Genomic DNA, 15,134 nt, shown 5'->3' with positions numbered 1-15,134 from the left:
GGATTTCATCACAGTGAAAAAAATTACACGCAATTATTTAATGCACAATTAATTGGCCTAGGGACAGGTAAATTGAGTACGTAGCCTTTAAGATAATTTTGTTTGATTTTCTCCTCCTATTAAAGTATAATTAAGCTACTTAAAAATGTGTTCCACCCAACTAATTTCTTGAGATTTTACAGACACTTTTGATAAATGTGCACGCATTAATGCATGCTAGCTGCTCAACCTCCCACCATGAATTTCGGATAGCATGTATAGTAGTTCCTTAGGCTGTTAGACATGACTCTATCACTAACCATGTGCTGTCTTCAATTAATTAAAGTATGATAGTTGATTACTGATTTAGATTTAGATTTCTGATATTAACGCAGCCAAGTATAGTTGTACTTGCTGCTTCATTAAAACACAGTCTACCATTTTTATATTTTTAATATCTTCTTTTTACTGGAGCATATTCAAGTTCTAACTAAATCACAAAAATAACTATCTTCCATTATTTAATCCAAGATCAAAATAAACTTTTCCATGAATAAATTGTCATATCATTACACATCCATGCATATCTTCCATTAAATATAACCAGTTTAAAGCTTTTTTTCTTGACCAATATCCTTTAACAAAATTTTCTTGGTGACCAATGAAGTTGGTTGAAAGGATATTGAGTTTCCTACAGCTGATCTTTAGCTTGAATTCCTACAAGAAAAAAGTTTTCTACACAAGTAAGTAAAACACATGGGAGAATAATGTAAGAATGCAACGATGGATAGAAGGAAAAGATGTGGTTGTGTGTGGGTATGATATTTTTATTTCAAGTTATCTTTAAGTTAACCTCCATATTTATAAGCCTTTGATTATGAGAGAGTTGATACTTGTCAAAAAATCAATTTGATTTAACATTATAAGGTATTAAATAAAGTTTTAAAATATAATTAATATTATTTGTTAGTATATTCTTTTAAATAAAAATATTTTATGTTCAAAATTTATATAAATACATATTATTTTGTGTTTATTTTTTATCAAATAAATATAAATAATAAAATTTAAATTTATAACCGCCTGGTTACTTAAATTCTAATAATATACTAAAAACTAATTTAATTTAAATATTTAAATTATTAAATAAAATTTTAAGATATAATTTATATTAATGAAAAAGGTTGCCAGCCTACAACAAGGATTGTAAGCCTGTCGTATGGAATGGGTTGTGTGTTATTCCTGAAGCTATCAATTAAATAAGTTAAAGAACATTGAAATAAGCTAATAATTAAATATTATTACAAGAGTACTTCAAGGATACAATAATGTCGGAGGCAACATGTTGATTGCGTGTTAACATCAATACACTAGTCATTTGTCAAATTCAACACTCAGCCAATGTTCACGTTAAAACCCCTCGACTCCCGAGCGAGGCAGGATGTCTAAACAAGAATTCAAGAACCCTCGAGGAGGGTTGCTGTGGAGAATCGGAGACAATTTGAATGTCAAAATGCGACATTGCAAGAAAACGTCAAATTTGATATATCTAAAATCATTTGGAAGCGTTAGATGCTTAACCCTACAGGTGACAGCAACACTTTAGACAACAGTGTCTTTCTAGTATTTAACTGGTCAGGTTAAAACTTTTTATAAAAAAATATTAAAATTAAATTAAATCTAAAAATATTAGGTTTTTTTTATAAAATTATATCCAAGAATCTTAAATTTTACAACAACATCTAATCCAAAATTAATATTAATAATATTAATAATAACATTAAACTTACATAAGTTTAAGTAAGTTTGACTGCAATATCAGATCTAATAGTCTTAGATATATGTCTAATTACAAAATCATGTTATAAAAGTGTGATAATTAAAAAAATCAACAATAAAAAAAAATTAATGAAGAAAAAAAAACCTGAATTAACTGGATTAACCCTTCAAATCAGGTTAACCCGTCAAACCTTGGATTCGTGTCGTAACTAAATAAAAAAAATTGATGAGTTAACTCAAAATTAACTGGGCTAATCCATCAAACCCAGAATCCATGTTATGAAAATATGATAACTAAATAAAAAAATTGAACATTAACAAACTAAATTAAATAAGAAGAAAAAAAACAAACAAAAGGCATCAGCCTTTTTACTGTGGATTTCATTGTACAATCCATAGTCAAAGATATAAAAACAACAACAAAAAAAAGAAATAAAGAAAAACTAAAGGCATCAACCAATAATTAAATAGAAAAAATTTAATATTGATGAACTAAATTAAATAAAAGAATATTAATTAAAAATAAAAAAGAAAAGAAAACAAACTTATAAGAAGAAAAAAAACTAATTAAAAAAAAGAAAAAAATCTAAATTAAATAGGTTAACCCTTCAAATCTGGGATTCGTGTTATGAAGGTTTGATAACTAAATAAAAAAAATTAATATCAACAAATTAAATTAAAAAAATAATTAAAAAAGAATAAAAAAACCTAAAAACATTAGCCCTTTCACTGTGAAATGCATGTAATATTAAAAAATAACATTAGAAGAAAAAACTAATCAGTCAAAAGAAAAAAAAAATCTGAATTAACTAGGTTAACCCGTCAAACTTGGGATTCGTGTTATGAAAGTGTAATAACTAAATAGAAAAAAGATTTAATATTAATGAGAAAAGGTAAAAAAAAAACTATAGGAAGAAAAAAAACTAATGAAGAAAAATAAATAAAATTTGAATCAACTAGGTTACCTTATTAAACTAAGTTAACCCATCAAATCTGAAATTTATGTCATGAAAGTCTGATAACTAAATAAAAATAAATTTAATACCAGCAAACTAAATTTAAAAAAAATTAATTAAAAAACAAAAACAATGAAAAAAGATTAAAAAAACTAAAAGCATCAATTTTTTATTGTGGACCGCATTGTGCAGTCCATAGTAGAAAGCTTAAAGAGGAAAAGAAAAAAAAAGGTAAGCACCATGAGTTAATTTTTTTCTTTTATAAAAAAAAAACTAAGATCTAAGAGTGTTAAGTCTTTATACAAATATATACTCAAGAGCCCTGGGTCTAGCTGCAATGCTTGATCCAAAAATAATATTTATAATATTAATAATAATATTAAAATTACATGATTCAAGTTTAAATGAGTTTGGTTGCAATATTGAACCCAAAAGCCTTGGATGTGGGTCTGGTTGCAATGTCGTGTCATAAAAACATGATAATTAAATAAATTAATCTTTATACACAAATATATCCAAGAGCCTTGAGTCTAGTTGCAATACTTAACCCAAAAAGTAATAATTATAATATTAATAATAATATTAAACTCACATCACTCAAGTTTAAATGAGTCTAGGTGCAATAACAGACCTAAGAGCCTTGGATAAGGGTTTGGTTGTAAGGTCATGTAATAAAAGCGTGATAATTAAATATATTAATTAAAAAGAAAAAAACAAAGAAAAAAACTAACAGAAAAAAAACTAATGAAAAAAAATAAAAAAAATAAATTAATTGGTTTAACTTTTCAAATCAGGTTAACCCATCAAACATGAGATTCGCATCATAAAAGTTTGGTAACTAAATAGAAAAAAAATTGACGGCTTAACTTAGAATTAACTGGGTTAGCCCATCAACCCTGAATACATATCATAAAAATCTGATAATTAAATAGAAATAAATTCAACATTAACAAACTAAACTAAACGAACAAAATTAATTAAAAAGAAAAAAAGCAAAAAAAAGTTATAGGCTTACTTATCAAACCAGGTTAATACATTAAATTTAAGATTTGTGTTATAAAATTCTAATAACTAAATAAAAAAAATAAACATTAATAAACTAAATTAAACAAGAAAAATTTAGAAAAAAACACAAAGAAAAAGCATAATAACAGAAAAAACACAAAAATTAAAAATAAAATAAAACAGCTTAACATGTCATTATATACTATATTTTGCAGTACACAATCAAATACTAAGTAATTTTAATATATATAATAATTATTATAATTATAATTGGTGTGAAAATGGGTATAGGCAAAATCAGCACTCTTCAAAAGAAATGTGATAATTTCCCTCGATCCGAACAGAAATCTGTGATGCCGAGCATCATTTTCCAACAATTTTGAATGTGGATATCTCAATTTTTCTAATATTATAATATAGCGCACGACCATACATTAGTTTCATAGAATGTTCGTTAACAAACGCTTCTCTCTTTTTAATTAATATATGCATGCATGAATCTAGAGGCGAGCTACGATAATTTTTTTTTAATTTATCAAAATTTATTTATATTTATTTTTACACATATAAAATATAAATACAATTTTATAAAAAAATTCATCTATCATTAAAAAATAATTTAAATCATATATTAGAACATCACCTAATAATTTAAACTTTAAAATTAAAATGATTTTTTAGTATAATATTATAACCTTAATTACTAAAAGGATACTAGTTCAAATATTATTTATTTATTTATTTAATAAAAATCAAGTATAAGATAGTTGGACCTATATAAATTTTAAATTCAATAAATTTTCATTTGAAAAGGTATATTAAAAAATAATATAAATTATATCTTAATTATATAATAATTTAAATTTATAGATTAAGATAATTCTTTAACATTTATTTATGCCTGCATGAATTGTTATGGGAATTTTTAGATAAATTTAAACAAAATTATATAAAATGCATATATATTATTAGATAGAATCATGTACAGATTCATATTTTATATTTAACTGATGATTTAATAAACAAATGATGTGATAGAATAAATCTATCCATGACCGTTTCTTCGATACCAAGGCTTGCAAGTTATTGCAATTGAAAAGTCATGGGATTTATAGTATGATATATTTAATTCATCTTTGAATTCTTCTGAATTAGGCAATCAAGATATAAACAATTACCATTGATCATCAAAGTAAAACAAGATGTTGTTGCCATACATCTGTACAAGTTTTCATTGCAAGCATGTCACACTCAGAACGATTGATCTACAATTCTACGTTGTACCCTGGTGAGAAAACAACAAGCAAAAGTGAGCTATAGATCCTACTTCGCAGTCTTTAACGCGCGAACAAGAAAAAAAGAGAGGTGGGAATGAACATCCATGATGTTTACATTGCAACATCAATTAAAAATATATTTTTTTCTGTATATATTTAATGATACACTACCTAATCTCTCGATTTGCCATCCAGCCTAGTAATGATGGTGAGAGAGGAACAATTTTGATCATTGAAACCTTATCCAACTACCCCAAGGAGCATAAGTTTTTAGACAAGGGGCCAACGTTGTTGGCAAAATCTTGTGTTTGGATTTATGATTCAAGGAGGTTTTTAACCATCAACAGTCATATAAACTCCTCGTGCTAAAGTTGATAAATCTTTCTGAGTAGAAAATGGTAATCATGACATAGAACGATGGTAATCATGACTTCCATTATGAGCATCTGTTGTGAAGAAACCTTCACTTGTATCTAGGAAAAGATCAAACGACAGATCATTGTTTGGTTTTTTGCTTTGGTTTAATGCCCTGATCAAAGCATGACGAGGGAAATATAGTATAGTGTTACTGCGGAAATGTGATCCTAAGTATTTTTTATAAAAGAATATTTTAAAAAAAAATTAGCATGCTAAAATTATAAAAATAATACCAAAAATATATTAATTTAATATTTTTTAAATAAAAAATAACTAAAAACACTTTAAAAAAACAAATTAAACTATATTATAAAACAGAGCTTTTAAATGTTAGCTTTATTTTATTTAATGTGGCACAGTTTCTTTTGTGTCACGGTTATAAAATACAGTCTAGATTAACATTACACTTATAGGTATAATTGCCTTGGATCCATTATAGGTAAAAAAAATCTAACATGACTGCCACTGAAATTGATAAAATTTCTTCTATATAATTAAACAAATGTCACACAACAACTATAGAAAAGACAAAGAGGATTGCTTGAAATTGTAGTGACATTTCCTTCAAAATTAATACGGGCATAACTCTCAAAATAATTGTCAGTAGAATTTAATTTTGATGGTATATAAGGACAAATGAATTTAATTTCCCCAATAAGTCTTTCAAACCCAACCCAGGCTTCATATCCGGTGCCGGATCGACCCGCTAGCCGGTTTTAAAAACATCACCAGAAACTCCAAGCTCATTGCCCTTTCTTTGATCTTTATTCACGCATCATTAGGGTGAGTAAAATTTAAAAAAGGTGTAATAATGAAGGTTGTGCTGTGAATTATAACAAGCTAGGGTTCGTCACGAGCTGGTTGATTGCGTGCTGTAACGCTGCTATTTATAAAGGGTAAAAAAAATGATAAGAGAAGGAAAGGTCGAGAGATTCAGTAGTATCGTTCATTTATTCTGTGGGGACATGTTAAAAACGACTAGTGATGTAGGAGGTGATGGGGCTACGCAGAGCCTCTGCCCCCTGTTCAAATACCATCACCTTTCTCCTATTCTCTGTCATTAATATATTTCTTTATTTCCATAGGAGTTTTTTCTTATCATTTGACATATTCCATATATATATATATATATATATATATATATGGAATACTTTTATGAGAATTTTGAAGAGTTTGCTCAGTAAATATGTTAAGTTTTTATAAATTCAAAGCTTATTGTCTCTGAATATTTTCGCATGGGAACTAGAGCATAATTTCATCCTTAATTAGTTTACTTAGCAAGATTGTTTCAACATATATTTTGTTCTGGTTAATCAAAAAGTGCCAAGCGAATTTCTAATGGCTTATCCTTCCTGAAATGTAGTATTTTATTGTTATTCTTTTACCTATCACGACTAATTTTACAAGTTACCTATATATAAAATAATATCTCTCTCCTGTAAAGAGAATTATTATTTTTTCATTTAGATATTCTAGAATTTTTATCTAATTATATTTTTAAAACAAAAATATAATAAATACAGTAAAAAGTACATGAGTTGATATCATATTCAATACATATGTGTGAAAAGTGTAATAAAAATTTCTTAATATGAAAAATGGGGTAAAAAATTTACAAATATTTTATTTTCCATGAGCATGATTTAAATTCGATAATATAGGATATCTTTTTAGCCACCACCTAGATCCTTAGGTAGTATATCTTGGATATGAGATTGAACATTTTCTAAGTAATTTTGGCATGCTCAAATGATTGCACTCATGCTTTAAGTAAGAAAGAAGAGTATGTGACACATTGTTGCAATGCAAGGACGCTAGACGTGTGTTGCAATTAGCTTTGATTTGGTGATAGCCAAGTGGTGCTAGAGAGAGACTCAAAACTTCATAATTATTACTTCTATCATCAATTCAAATATGCTAAGGCTTGGTGCGAATCAGTTGTTACTATTATTTTAACATTTTGATTATATTTTAATGGAGTGTTCGTTCTTAGGATTCAACATGCTTTTTATAGAGTTTCAAAACCTTTTTTGTCTGAAAAAACATATTAAATTGATATTTTAAAGTATGACGTTTTTGATGTAATATTGAAAATAAAATAAAATATAAAATAATATAATTTTAATTAAAAATCACTTCTAAAAAACATAAAAATTCAACTGTTAAAGATGATCTCTCCACGAGAATAAACTTTAAAATAAGATAAAAAGACATCAAGACGTGCTTGTAGTCCAATGATCATGATAAAATTTCTTTACCAATACATTCTGAATTCAAGTCTTAGTGTATACACCTATCACCTCGTAGTGTTTTACTTATTTATTAAGTTTTTAAAATATTTAATAAATTTAAAGATCAATCATGATATATATAAATTATTCCAAACATTCAGATTATATATATAAAAAATTAGGATGAAAAGAGCCACTCTGCCATTGTCTTTTTATACACTGCATACTACCACAATCATGATCACCTTGATATATCAATAATTTAAGTGAAAAAAAGGAAGGTGACTCGGCCATGGAGAATGAAAAGAGGAGAAAGCATTTGCCTGTGGGGCATGGCCAAATACCCCCTCAAATCATGTTCAGGGAATGAAGAAAAGGAAGCGAATATTTTAGGAGGAGGAAAAAACAACCAAAGGAGAAGGGTAAGTAGGATGCGTGACTTCACGGACTTTTTTTGTTTTATTTTTTTAATTCCAGAAAAGTAAATGTTATTAAGATTAAAATTCTAAAATATAACTATCATATTCGCATTGATGTCATGCATTCATAAAATTTGTTATACCAATCCCAATACTTAAGAAAATAATATAGTTTCTTAGTTATTACATCAATTCTTTAAAATTAAAAAGGGAAATAAATACTTTAGAAGATGCATTAAAATAATATTATCAATATCATGTTTGTTTTTTTATTTTAAAAGAGTTTTTTTAAAAAATAATTTTTTTATTTTAAATTAATATTTTTAATATATTGATGAGAAAAATAATTTTAAAAAAATAAAAAATATTATTTTAATAAAATATTTTTTAAAAAATAGTTTTAAATTACACCGAGAGAGTGAGTGGGTTGAAATTTAATTTTTATATAATTTTATTTTTTAAAAACATATGCTTGTTTATAAATTGATATAAAAATTTGAATTAGCCCTAATCCGCGCAATGGAACTGGGATGTCAGGCAAGTGACAACTTGGCATTAACTATCCAAGAACACCAACCCATAACACAAAACATATTATGAATCAATCAAAAAGACAATAAAGGCAGAAACAATGGTGGTCACACTCTCCAATCACCACACATGGTGATATCATATCAAAAAGCGTCCCGCAAAATGAACAAGATACTCATCGTCAGCGCGTATGATACACAATCTACATGATCAAGTGGGCAATCAAGAAAACCCTAAGAAATTTTCTTGAAAAAGAAAAGAGTTCCATGGTGTGTCAGGTCAGGGGTATGGAGCAAGAACGTGCATTATTTGAAGCACAGATCTGGATCCACTCAAAACACCTAAAAGACCCAACTCCCCACACGCTCTCACTCTCCGCACTCTCTTGGGTCCATGTTTTTATAATCTTCAAGAGAGACAGTGCCCAAGCGCTTAGAGGGAGAGAGAGAGAGAGAGAGAGAGAGCTACTATAAGACAGTGTGTAGATATAGAAATATAGCTTTGACTGTCTACTAATAAGCCCAGAACCCAAAACACCAAGCAGCAGCTGCCTCCACTGAATCAATTGATGGTTTCTCTGCTGCTGCTGCTAGTAGCTCCTGCCAATCAGCCTCGTAAGATGGCGGTGGTCTGGCTTTTGTAGCAAGTTTGAGAGAGGAAAAAACCCCATCGAAAGTGAGAAAATATGAAAAAGATCCTTGCCTTCTTCATGGGTAAGTTTTACTGTCCTGACTAGAGCTGAGTTACTATCACACTTCTTCTTTTGTTACTGTTTCTGTGGCATTCTTGGCTTGCGTTATAGAGAAATTCAACGGCAAGATTTTTTCGTTTTGTTTCTCTTTTCTGTTGTTTTTAACGAAGGCAACTACTAAGAGTATTTCTTAGTTTCTTTCTTCTTTGTGCGGTTATCGTTAGCCACCTTTTAATCAACCGCACGAGAATACTCTCCTTTTGAAATCTTTCTTATCTTCTCTTTACCTTCCTTTTCCTGGGTTTTGCAGGAGTGGGAGAAAGATAACTGCTTTAATACTACTACTAGTGCTAGTGTTAGCTGCTACTAATACTCTTTCTTTGATGGTGGTAGGTAGGGTTTGTGGTTGAGAAAGAAGTTTTACTTGTAGAGGAGAGTACACAAAACTTGCTCTCTCACAAGGCAAGAAAAAGAGAGAGAAGGAAGAAAACAAGTCTCTATTAGCATAGACAAAACAACTACTACTGCAAAAGGTTTTGTAAGAGAGGTGGGGTTTGGTGTGAAACATAGTACCAACTCTCTATTCACCGCTACTGCTGGTACCATGGATGGTTATGAAGCAACAAGAATAGTTTTCTCAAGAATCCAAAACCTAGACCCAGAAAATGCTTCAAAAATCATGGGTCTTCTTTTGATTCAAGACCATGGTGAAAAGGAAATGATTAGGTTAGCTTTTGGACCAGAAGCACTTGTTCACTCAGTGATCCTTAAAGCGAGGAAAGAACTAGGACTTTGCTCTCCAACAAACCCTTCTAAAAGTCCTTCGCCCCCTTCGCCTCTATATTCAAGCAACCCAATAACCATCTCAAGACAGAATTCATCTTCTTCAACTTCAAGACTGGGGTTTAATATCCCACCTTCACTTACTATCCCAAACCCTTCATCAAATTTTTCTTCTTCTTGGAGTGACCTTCCAAACCCTGATGACTTGATTAGTCCTAATGGTAGTTCACTCAATCCTGCTTCTGTTCCTTTCTATGCTAATGGAGTAAGAGGTGGAGGAGAGTCTGATTTGATGGATGAGTTTCAGCTCCAAGACCAGCTTTCATTCTTGAATGACAATTCAGCAAATCTTGGTCCAAAAAGTTCAGATCTTTTTTACTCTCAACTTGATGCTTTATCAAGTCCTACTGGTGCTAGTGATTCTATGATGTTTCCTTCTTACTGGGGTGGGTCTGTGCACAGAAGGAGCTGTTCTGTCAGTGATGTTTTGGGGTCTGAGGATCCAAATTCAGGCTTTGGGTGGAGACCTTGCCTTTACTTTGCTAGAGGGTACTGTAAGAATGGAAGTAACTGTAGGTTTGTTCACGGTGGGCTTGGAGAATCTGATGGTGCAGGTGTTGTCGTGGGTTCGCCTAATGGTAACAACAAGATTGATATGATGGACCAGTGCCATGAGTTGCTTAGATCCAAGTCTGCTCAACAGCAAAGGTTAGCTGCTGCTTCTCAGCTCATGGGTGGCTCTGCTGCTTCTTTTCCTTACTCTCCGAAAAGCATGAACTTTCTTCTTCAACAACAGCAAAATGATAGCCAGAGGTACTTATTGAGTTCGTTTGAAAAAAAACGTGTCAATTTTTTTAGTGTCAATTGATTTGTGATCTCCCTGTCTTTCTTCTGCAGGGCTGCTGCTGCTGCTTTGATGATGGGGGAGGACATGCACAAATTTGCAAGATCTAGGCTTGATAGGAATGATTTGATTAATCCTGCTTCCAGGCAGATCTACTTGACTTTCCCTGCTGATAGCACTTTTAGAGAGGAAGATGTGTCAAATTACTTCAGGTTCATTTTCTCAACCTGGTTTATTTTGTTTTTTTTGGTTTTCTGCAAGATGAACATACCAGAAAGCTTCCTTGCTTAATCATTTTGGTTTTGTTTTTTGAAGTATTTATGGGCCAGTGCAAGATGTGAGGATTCCTTATCAGCAGAAGAGGATGTTTGGATTTGTTACCTTTGTGTATCCAGAGACAGTGAAGATAATATTGGCCAAAGGGAACCCTCATTTTGTTTGTGATGCAAGGGTGCTTGTTAAGCCTTATAAAGAGAAAGGCAAAGTCCCAGACAAGTACAGGCATTCTATCTCACTGTATACTTAAGTTAAAATTTCTACAAGCTTTAGATATGCCTTGGAGTTCTTCTTACTTGTATGATTCTGTTGCTTGCAGGAAGCAACAGCAGCAACAGGCTGAGAGGGGTGAGTTCTCACCATGTGGCACTCCTACTGGCCTTGATTCAAGAGATCCGTTTGACCTCCAACTTGGTAAGCAATGCAAACAATGCAACAGTCCAAGTCTGTTTTGCACTTTACACATTGTTGTTCAGTTTTTGTATCATTCTCTTTATTCAGGTGCAAGAATGTTTTACAACACACAAGACATGTTGTGGAGGAGGAAGCTAGAGGAGCAAGCAGATTTGCAGCAAGCCCTTGAGCTTCAAAGTAGAAGATTGATGAGTTTGCAGCTTCTTGATGTCAAGAAACATCATCACAGGGCTCTTTCCACGGGCAGCCCTGTCCCCTCTCCCACTCACTCTCCAAATATTTTCAATCAATCTCTTGCCTTTCCTCCACTCCACAGCAACACAGAAGTTCCACAAGGTACACCTCTTTTCTAGTCCTTCCTATACATGTAAAAAAATTGAGCTTTACAACCTAACTCTGGGTTGTTTTCTTGCAGAAAATTGTTGTAGCCCAATGCCAGCCATTTCAGTGGCGGCCGCAACTGAAAAACAGATACCAAATGCTAATTCTGTGAAAGAATGTACTAGCAGTGAAGAGAATGGCAGTGGTAAAGAGAGCTCCCATGGTGAAGACTGCGATTTACAAGAAAGGTAATACGCCAATCCTTTTGCATTTAGCTATAAACAATAAGGCAACCTCGAATAGTAACCACCATATTTTTGCACAGGATTTGCATCTAATTTCTGTTTTGGTCCATGGTTTCAAATTCTTGAAACGTTCCAGTTTAGTTAGAGTTTGTATAATGAATCTTATCGTTGATGACACAGTTTGGAGCACAACCTCCCTGATAGTCCCTTTGCATCTCCTACCAAAGGCTCCGGGGACTACTACTCTGCCTTCATCCATGGAGTTCCTGACCTCTCTCATGAAAAGGATGCTAACATCCCAGCGTCATCTTCTGCTAACAATAATTTGGTCACTACAAGTCTAATCTCTCCTAATTCTTCACTAGAAATGGCATCCTTCAAGTCCTTCAATTGCCAAATGCCTAGGTAACAATGAAAATGCCTGCATGTATAAATGATTTGTTAAAAGAACATTGAAGACAATGTGACAAGCTTGTTGACATGATTTGATTCTTTTGCCCTCTAGGTTTTCATCTGGGCATGGAGCAATAGGGATGTATGCCAACACAGACGGACCTACCTGCCCTGTTGGAATTTAGCTTTTCTGTGCCTATAGGTAAATTATTGAAACTTTGGATTCCTTTACACGTTTATTTAGCTTCATATGCATACAAGTTATGATTTGTATTTTTAATGGGGTTTGGTTGGTCTTGCTTTGGCTTTTTTCTTGTAAATTTACAGGAAGATTGAGAAGTGTAACCAAACAAGAACTCACATCAAATATTATGTAGAGATTGAAACATCACCACCACCGGTACTAGCGCGACCTTCACCATATCTTGCCGCCATCATCACCATTAATACTATACTACTCACTACCATACAAATTGCATACGTGAAAGGGAGAAAAGGAAGCGGGTCAGCCATTCCTTTCGTTGTTGTACCATTGTCATCACTCATTTCATTTCATCAGTAGTTGAAGTTGGACCACAGGTAAAGAAAGCAAAGAAAAAAGAAGAAGAATCACACATTGTGTAGTTGCAAGTTGTAATTTCATGGAACTGTAATTTCTTTCCCTTTCCCTTTTTTTCACCACTCCTGTCTCTACCCTAGAAGAAACAAAGAAAGCTCATATTTAGTGTTAGTTTGTGTTGTTTTTAGGGTATAATCAAATCTTTGTACAGCAGAAGCTGAACCCCAGAGATAAGAGAATCTATATACTACTTATCTATCAACATCTACGTGGATGAAAATGAGGACTGACACTGTTCCCCTTCCGCAGCAACAGTTCTACAATTGCCATCACCAACAGGCTCTCACTTGTCAACTTTCTCGTCACGTTGAATTTAAGCGTATAGCTAAGATGAAAATTAGGCTTTCTAGGCTCCGAAGTTGTCATAAAGACTAAAGAGAATTATTGAAAATCTCTTATATTTTATTTATAGAAAACCTTTTATATATATATATATATTAAAAAATAATAATATGATGTTTAGCATCACAACTGTTTTAATTAGGTATAAAACTGATTTAAACAAGAAAATAATTGAAATTTATAATTAACTAGAAAAATAATTAAAATAAAGAAGAAAAACAGTTTTAATCTTTGAGAGATCTAATGATCTGTCGATGAAACAAAGTGGATCCCATGGAAACGTGGTCTAGAGCTCCATCCATCGGTTGGATTTTATGTTGTTCCGGGACTAAATCAAATCATGGATTTTATGTTATCTTGTTCCGGGACTAAATCAAACCATTGTCGTCATCTGATGTAGCTTTTTTTTTAGTGTTTTTTTCTATATATAATTTCACCATTGATTCCACTTGAAATGCTAAAACTTGTATTGAACGTGAGATTAAGGGCATTTAGGAGAAAATATTGACTGCAAGCAACATTCAAGAAACTATTTCACAGTGGATTCAATGTTTACTCCTGGAACTTGTCTCGGTTAACATGCAATTAGCTGTTCGGAGAGTAATTTTAACAATCAAGAACTGGCAAAGACACTGTCCTTCCAAAGAAGTTACTTGTTGCCTTTCTGCAAGCCGTTAGGAGCAAACATATCCTCCTTCACTTTTTGTCTCACGTAAATGGCTAGAAAACTGTCAAATGTTGTTTGCATCACTCTATAGAGCATTCACGACAATTTCTTCGAACATCTTCAACGTGATGGAAAAAAAACCTTCACATTCTTTCGAAATTTCAGCTTGTCTCGCACGCTTTTGTCCTATTCTCCGGCCACCTATTGTCTTTTGCGTGAATTCTAAAAATCTCTCCTTTTTCCATTGTAATCATGCAACCTTATGCCGCGGGTTGATTGAGTCCATACTCATGAAATGATATTATTTAGATAATATTTTTAAAATAATAATGAGACGAAAGTTGATTCCACCCGACTCATTTTAAGTTTCGAATCAGCAAATTATGCTTTGTAATTTTTTATTCAGCCATCAAATATTTAAATCTCATGATCAATTTGATGGGAAGTAATTTCCATAAATTCTAAATTCTAAATTCAACCAGTTATGTATTCTCTGTTGCTGTAACGTATATGTATAGCACATCTTTATGCACTGTGTGAAAACCCTTTGGATCATGAGAAAGAAGGCAGAAAAAATAAAATAAAATCATGATCATCAAGAGAAAAAGGAAAAGAAAAAAGAGGGATTAAAATATTAAAAAAGGGACTCTTTCTAATGTCCTTTTGTCTTGTTATGGGAAGAATTATTGTTTGTCACTTAGTTACCACTAATAAATTAATACTTCAAGTATTTTTTTGCAGTTTTTTCTGAGTGGGGTCTGCCTTTAATTCTTGCCATTCATGGAGAGGAAGGAAAGAGAGACAAGAGGGGGCCAGAGGGGATACCATCACATGGGATGCTGACGATGCATGTGGGTGCTCTTCTGCTTTTATCTTGTATCTGATTGTGCCAGGTTGTTTGTGGGTCCTACTCTCCACCAACCACTACTACTGCTTTCACCATGC

The 15,134-nt window shown here is 31.8% G+C and overlaps 1 protein-coding gene across 4 annotated transcripts; it reads left to right on the top strand.

Annotated features, from left to right (window-relative positions):
• Positions 1 to 8,934: 8,934 nt before the first annotated feature.
• Positions 8,935 to 13,429, top strand: LOC105134915 (zinc finger CCCH domain-containing protein 22). 4 transcript variants are annotated; one of them, XM_011039501.1, is made up of 10 exons: positions 8,935 to 9,307; positions 9,679 to 10,881; positions 10,966 to 11,124; positions 11,228 to 11,413; positions 11,508 to 11,602; positions 11,690 to 11,938; positions 12,018 to 12,171; positions 12,349 to 12,573; positions 12,674 to 12,763; positions 12,889 to 13,429. In XM_011039501.1, the coding sequence occupies exons 2-9, from the start codon at positions 9,890 to 9,892 to the stop codon at positions 12,744 to 12,746; spliced, it is 2,133 nt and encodes a 710-aa protein (XP_011037803.1). In that variant the 5' UTR covers positions 8,935 to 9,307; positions 9,679 to 9,889; the 3' UTR covers positions 12,747 to 12,763; positions 12,889 to 13,429. The 4 variants fall into 4 exon arrangements, with proteins under 4 accessions (XP_011037803.1, XP_011037806.1, XP_011037805.1 ...); XM_011039504.1 differs by having other exon boundaries at positions 9,679 to 10,882; positions 10,973 to 11,124; XM_011039503.1 differs by having other exon boundaries at positions 8,936 to 9,307; positions 11,228 to 11,407.
• The last annotated feature ends 1,705 nt before the right edge of the window (positions 13,430 to 15,134 follow it).

Source organism: Populus euphratica, unplaced genomic scaffold, assembly GCF_000495115.2.
Source record: "Populus euphratica unplaced genomic scaffold, PopEup_1.0 scaffold57.1, whole genome shotgun sequence".
Lineage (NCBI taxonomy): Eukaryota > Viridiplantae > Streptophyta > Magnoliopsida > Malpighiales > Salicaceae > Populus > Populus euphratica.
Note: the sequence above shows the minus strand (reverse complement) of the source record. Positions and strands in the feature narration are given on the sequence as shown.

What these genes read in the sequence shown, in the direction of transcription:
- LOC105134915 (XM_011039501.1), top strand. Translation starts at nt 9,890, where the DNA reads ATGGATGGTTATGAAGCAACAAGAATAGTTTTCTCAAGAATCCAAAAC. An exon ending in CAGCAAAATGATAGCCAGAG is followed by an intron (nt 10,882 to 10,965) that starts GTACTTATTGAG and finishes TTTCTTCTGCAG; the next exon opens with GGCTGCTGCTGCTGCTTTGA. An exon ending in AAAGTCCCAGACAAGTACAG is followed by an intron (nt 11,414 to 11,507) that starts GCATTCTATCTC and finishes TGTTGCTTGCAG; the next exon opens with GAAGCAACAGCAGCAACAGG.